This window comes from Colobus angolensis, unplaced genomic scaffold, assembly GCF_000951035.1.
Source record: "Colobus angolensis palliatus isolate OR3802 unplaced genomic scaffold, Cang.pa_1.0 Scaffold23, whole genome shotgun sequence".
Classification (NCBI taxonomy): Eukaryota; Metazoa; Chordata; class Mammalia; order Primates; family Cercopithecidae; genus Colobus; species Colobus angolensis.
In genome coordinates, this window is record NW_012115488.1 from 14742334 (window position 1) to 14749072 (window position 6739).

A 6739-nucleotide genomic window follows, 5' to 3' on the forward strand; every position below is an offset into this window, starting at 1 on the left:
GTTCGCCAGGATGGTCTCGATCTCCTGACCTCGTGATCCGCCCGCCTCGGCCTCCCAACGTGCTGGGATTACAAGCATGAGCTACCACTCCCAGCCAATATCTTGTTAAATTCTATAGACTCTTTTCATCTCCTGCATCTCCCACCAACACCCTAGGGTGGACTCCAGTTATCTCTGGCCTATACCACAAACTTCTTCCTAACTTGTTTATCTCCTTCCAGATTCACATTATAGTCATCCTGCACACGAGGGCCAGAATAATCCTAAAACACAGATCAAATTACCTTATGTTTCTACTCAGTGTTCACAGAATAAAATCCAAACTTCTTAGTAAGGTAATGAATCTACTCTGACCTACTTTTTCTCCCTTAAACTCTACATTTTTCTCCTGACCGCCATGATAAGCAGAACAGGGTCTTTATGGCAATTCTTGGAGCTTGCCCTAGCTACCACTCTTCTTTGCTTACCTATGCCATTGTTTCTGCTGGAGATGTGGTCCCCATCCAGTTTCTGTCTGCTAAAATCTTGCTAAAATCCTTTAAGACCCAAGGATTTTAGACCAATAACATATAGGGTCCCACAAAGAAAAGAAACTCATCCCATTTGTTCAACAATCTAGTTACTATGAAACCAGTAGCCAAATGCCCTTACTGTAGAGGTCAATTTGAGGTGATAATTTTATTCACCGATCTTCAAGGAGTTTATAGCTTAATTAATAAAATTCTCTTTTCTTATATCCTGTATTAAATCATGCAAATGCCAGCTTTAGTCTTTGCTGGCAAAGTATTAGTGGAAACTCTTAAACCATTTATTCTTGAAGATTCAACATAGCTCTCAAGAGCCATAATACTGCCACAGAAAGAAATAGGAAGGAAGGAAAGAAGGAAGGAGATAAAAAATAAGAGACAGAAATCCTCGCTGGTAACCTGACCCAAGTTATGCCGTGTTTTCCAGCTTTAATTTGCTCTAAAGACATGGGCATTAATTTATTATATTCAACCCCAGAACTGCAGGAAATTTGTGCATAAGTCATAGGAAATTCTGTATGGAGCTGCGGTATGCAGGACTGTCAGATGTTGGGTCATATACATGTTGTTTTCTTTATTATAAAACTTAGTTCATCTTCAATGTAGGATGGCCATAATATCACATTTTAGGGACATTTTCTCAAACAATCCAAAATACATTTGGCCCAATCTAGCAAATGGTGGGCTGGATCTAGTGCCAGACTCCTGAGCTTCTCTGTTGCAGAGAAAAGGGTCATCACAAATTGTTAAAAGTGACCTAGCCTTGGTTCAGCTGAAATTCTCATTTTCCTCTCTCTGCTGGCTTTATCACCATTACCTAATAAGCCTTATGAGCACAGCTTCTGTAATTTTTCACAAGTGCAAATGGAGCAAATGGAAAGGCTGAATCTGGTGACTGTCCTTGGTAAGCTTTTCTGTAAGTCATTCCAAGAATTCTACGCCCCTTTCCTTTTAAATTCTTTTCTTGAACATGTTCCAGTCCTTCACATATGTTCTTTCTTTCTCTTCCCAATTCGGGTGCCAAGCTTCCCTGTCTATCTTTTTAGGCAATCTGGCTACTACTTTTCTCAGGGAGGAACACCCTCCTTTGCATTGAGCAACTGGGCATTTGAATAAACTTTCCAAACACTGAAGGATGGGGCACAAACTTGACTTCACTTGATAAAAGGCATTTTAAAATGAAGCACGGACTGAAAATGGGTCTAAATTAAAAGTCAGTAGGATTAATTCATTTAAATTAAACTTGGCTACATTTTAAAAGTGGAGCAAATAGAATCTGCTAAAGCAAACCTCACTGTTTTACTTAATAAACATGTCCAACAGTGGTGGCAGTGCTGTGCTGGCAGGTCTGGATGTGGATGCTCAAGTGGTGGCTTAAGAACAATCTTCTGTAGTAAGGCAGATTATTGAAAACACACACAAAAAATATGGGCAGGCAGCAAACGAAAGAGAAAACAGCAGAGTATGAGTCTTTTCTGTGTCTTAAACTATAATGAATCAAATGCTAAAAAGTTCACCTGATAGAAGAAAAGGATAAGGCGAGGAAGTCACTTACCCTCTGACCTGTGGACTCAGTGATTTAACAAGAGGTCAAGTAACACATTGAAGGGAGCTACTATGAAGGACAATAATTTTGAAGGCTTAAATAAGAACTTATGCTTTGTAAATAGCATCTAAAATTATGAAAAATTAAATGACAATATATATGTACAAATTTTAAAAACATTATCACTTTCCTAGAAGACACTAACAAAGGCAGAAAAATGTATTTCAATTCAATGGAGTTGACAAGAGAAATGTGTTAGCAGAATCCCACTTAAAGGCATCTGCTTTCTGATCTTCAGGGAGACAGCAGGAGCAGCCCCTGCCCCCAAACACAACTATGCTAGACTTTTTATGTAATAGTTCAGCAAACATGGTAACGGTATTTGAGCCACCACTTTTGAAACTTTGAGTAAACATTTTTTAAAAACTAAATTGATAGGCTCAGCAACAACAAAATCTGAAAATAATGCTTTGATAAAGTTTTTGTTATAAAAGTAAATCACTCAAACTTCAAAATAAAGCCACCTGCATTACTGAGGAACTTTGCTAAAATGTATTTTTAAATGTTGGATTTTAATTGTAAATATAGTTTTCCATTTGGGAGAAATATGTAATTACAATAATATATGCTCATTTAAAATATGTAGAGCTTATGTAGACCACACAATCACAGATAACAATTTAAAATGACTATAAAGTTGTAATTTGTGATTTTATTTATTTAGCAACTTTTCTCCTCATTCAAATTAATCTACATTTTAAAAGGTTAATATTGTAGATATCTGTATTATCATCTCTAAATTTTTCTGCCAATCATGAAAATAACTTTCCAGTTAATATGATACTGGAATCAACTTGAAACCATTTCTGTATTCAATGTGAGTGGGAAAACAACTTTTAGAAGATATTTACTCCAACTATAACTCTCATTGCTGGACTCACAATGCCCCTCTGACTGTTAGAAAGGTTCCCAAGATCACTTCTCTAAAAATAGGAAACCTGAATAATGAAGGTCAAGTAGGATTATGTGTCTTTTGAAACAGTGAGGAATTGTGATTTGAAAAAAAAAAAGATTTCAGAATTTTCATCAAATACTCTGTTTCCATGAACCCTAAGAACTCTGTAAATTTGCTCAATTATATCTAAAAAAGTTCTCTGTTCTGCCTATATCGTAACTTCCTAAAACTTTTAAATTTACTTCTTTGAAGCTGTAATTTGAAGTCTTACATCAAAGTGGGTTAATTTAGAAGAGTAACTCCAATAGACAAAATAATTTGGACAAAAAAAGAATTCTCTGATGCTTAATTTAGCAAATTAACCTGTTGAAATTTCTGGCTCTTAGTCATTAGAAGAGAAGGCGTTAGAGTCATCACCTGACATAGGCCAGAGCTGCTTCCAGGTTACCTGTCATCAAGTACCCTCCTATATGAATACAGGAATGGTGGGGGACAGTTTTATATGAGAGATTAAAACCATTTTCCCCAAGAGAGAACAGTTTTGACCACCAGAAAACTCTTCCCAATTAGCCAATCCATGTGAACATGTTCCCAAACAGCAGCTTCAATTTAAAGTCATGAGCCCTATTTCTAATAACGATGGAAAGTGAAAAAGACCAAATTAATATCCTTCCACTGGAGGATAAAAGCTTAGCCAGATGCCTACTGCTAGCAACTGTTACTGTGCCCATAGGGGCACACTGGTCTGTCTGAGTCAGAAGGAGGGGCACTGAGGACACATATGTGGGTGGAGCCTGCAGTAAGTACCAACGGTACATTCAGTCACCAGAAAGGTATCTATCTCATTTCTTTGATTTCTTCCCAGTTTTCATCCAACTGAGGTTGACAGTTTCACTCCAATTCCTGCTTGCTTTTTCACACCCCTTAAAAAGTGTTTCCATGGCTGAGCTAACAGTGAAGCCTGAGGACAGGAGCTGGTTAAGAATGGTCAGCTCATGTACTATCCCCCCCATGCCACTGCTTCTACCATCAGTTCTGCAGGAGAAAAGGAATCCTAGGAGCAGTACAATCTACCTGGCTCCATGCTTTAAGGTAGAGAGATCTGGAAAAAGTCTTCCCCCTTTCTCTTTGCTGCCTCTATAGAGACCAACCAGACCTATAAATGTGCATGCACAGAAATGGAAGAAGTACTAGAAACAGTCAGAAGCAAATAAAGCCACTGACTACTTTGGTACCTCTTAAAAAGTAAAAAATTTTTTTTTTTTTTTTTAATTAAGAACTAAATGGTGGGTTGGGAGAGAAAGAATTTTTGATCTTCTGTCTCCTGGAAGCTACTGGTATATAAATGCAGGGCTTTTTAGAGCACTGTAAACTTAATCCCAAATATGAAAACACTAGGGTACAGGAAGCAGAAATGAAGGCCATCCAAAGGTAGGAAAAACAAAGCACTCCCTTCTGGGGCCCCCAGTGGTCATGCAGATCAGCGGGCACTGGGGGCATCTCTGTCACTTCACTTTCCCTTCCCCAAATGGACCTCCTCATCTGCCCCCTTTCCCCATAAGTGTACACTGTCAATCTTGCTGTAATCAACTGTAAAGTTTGCCTATTATTTTCCCAAGGTAGCTGGCTGACCTACCACCCCCCAGAGATGCCTCTTCCCACCCACTGTGTGTCGGTCTTTCTCTGCTCCTGCAGTCTGCTCCTCAATAGGGGCTAGCTGCCTCCTGCTGACTTCTTTCTTTCTGGGCCTCTGGGTTTTCTCTTTACATTCCCTGACCTACCTTCTTCCCACTGCCATTCCTTCCCACGCCCTTCCCTTGGAACAGGCAAGCTTATCTTTCCATCTTGCAAGGCTGAGTTTCTCTCCACTGTCTGCTTCTGTCCCTCTGCCTGTGTTTCTGGCTTCCCCCAAATGGGCCTCCCACTCCGTTTGATGCTGGTCTCTTCACTGCAGGTGCACCTATCTAGGAGTAGCTATTGGCACACGCAGTTTTATATTTCCTGTATCTCTCCCAGCCATTCTTGAGGTTTTCTCCCGAGATTTCACTGTATGTAGGAAGGTACCTTTCTCCCTGTGCATGAACTCCTCCTTGACGCCCCCTCACCCCACCACACAAAGTCTGTGAGTGTTTTTCACCATATGCTTCTCTGGTTAGTAACACAAGCGTCCTAGCACGTACACTCATGTGTCCACCCAATTCTGTGAGTGCCTTCCTAACAATACACTCACCTCTGAAAGTCTCCACTGCTGTTTACAGATACCCTATCATGTGAGTTCATTTTCTATCCAAAGCCTGCACAACTAATGCCTTCGTCTGTGCGCACACTTATGTTGGGGTGGAGGGGGCCCCTCTGAAAACATTCCCAGTGAACCAGGGTTCACACCTCTCCTGCCGCTCTGCCTCACACTCTGACTTCGCTCTATGTATTTAAAGTGCCTGGCATTAGTGGGAGCTCAACAGATGTCAATTCTTTTCCCCTCTTTTAGCTGAATAACTATGTGAGTCTGTGTCTCGGTGTCCTTCTGCCCCTCTGTGCCTGTTTTATGAGACCCGTTGGAGTGTGTTCCTCAGTATAGAATGGGCTATTTGTAAGATGCCCCGTGGGTTCTATCTCCCTTCCGACTCTCTTCTCCTGTAAAAAGTTACAAGTTCCCCCATATGACATAACCCTCCCTCACGCAATGTATCCACTCCGGTATCCCTCATAGGCACACAGTACTGCATGTCCATAAACTGTTTCCCCATGCACCCTGGTTACTGCGTCCCTTCTCGGTGCCTCCCTCTCTCTCCCACTTTTTTTCCAACACGAAAGCGTCTGGGTTTGTAGTCCAATTACAGTGAACGTGCGCCTATCTGAGCCTCTCTGTACTGGAGGGGTGTGTGTGTCCATGGGCTTCTCTCGAAAACGAGGGGTGAGAGGCCCGAGTCTCTGCCCGGGATGCATTGCATCCTCCCCCCACCTTCTGGCTCATTCCCTGTTTACACGTCCCAGAGTCAGCCAGAGACGCCGGGAGTTTTTTCGGGTACGTAGAGCGTCGGTGAACCTCTATCCTCAGAACCCGATGTCTTACTCCCGGGGAGCGCTAAGTGTGTGTGAGTCCTCAGGTCTCTCCCCGGGACGCCGTGTTGGTTTGTGTCCGCCCCTGGACACGGCGCGTCTCCAGTAACGCGATGCGCTGGTGTCCCGGAGTCCCTGAGAATGCAGGTGTGTCCCCTCCCCCCCGTACGCGAAGAGCCAGTGTCCCTGCCGTTCCAGTGTGCGCCGCCCCCTTACACGAACTGCCTAAGTCCCTATCTCTATAAGTACACCGTGTGCCCCTCACCATGCGCCCGAGTCCCCATCCCTTCGAGCACACAGTGTGTCCCCTGATACGTGAAGCGCATGTGTCCCCAAGTCCCTGGGAATACAAAGTGTGTCCCACCCCCACACGCGGAGCGCCTGTGTCCAGTCTCTGCGGATCCACCGTGCCCATGTAACTAGAAAACGCGGACAGCTGGTGTCCGCGAGTGGTCCCTGGTTCCTTGCCCACACGCTGCTCGCTACCCTCCTTCCCCGCAGAGGGTAGCGTGGTCATCTCACTTCTCTCATCGGGGCCTCTCTCCCTCCTTAGGACCCAACAAGCCAGGAAATCCGCGTGCGCCGTCGGAAAGTCCCGCAGCGGCAGGGCAGCCGACCCAGGGCTGCGGCTGCCCCGGCCCCACCGCCAGG

At 43.4% G+C, this 6739-nt stretch overlaps 1 protein-coding gene across 1 annotated transcript in view; it reads right to left on the minus strand.

Annotated features, from left to right (window-relative positions):
• The window catches only part of ELL2 (elongation factor, RNA polymerase II, 2), a 76936-nt gene extending 70203 nt beyond the window's left edge, over positions 1–6733 (minus strand). The window contains exon 1 of the mRNA XM_011944289.1: positions 6611–6733. Within this exon, the coding sequence (XP_011799679.1) occupies positions 6611–6619 (9 nt within the window). The 5' untranslated portion in view covers positions 6620–6733. The remainder of the gene's footprint in view (positions 1–6610) is intronic.
• Positions 6734–6739: the final 6 nt, after the last annotated feature.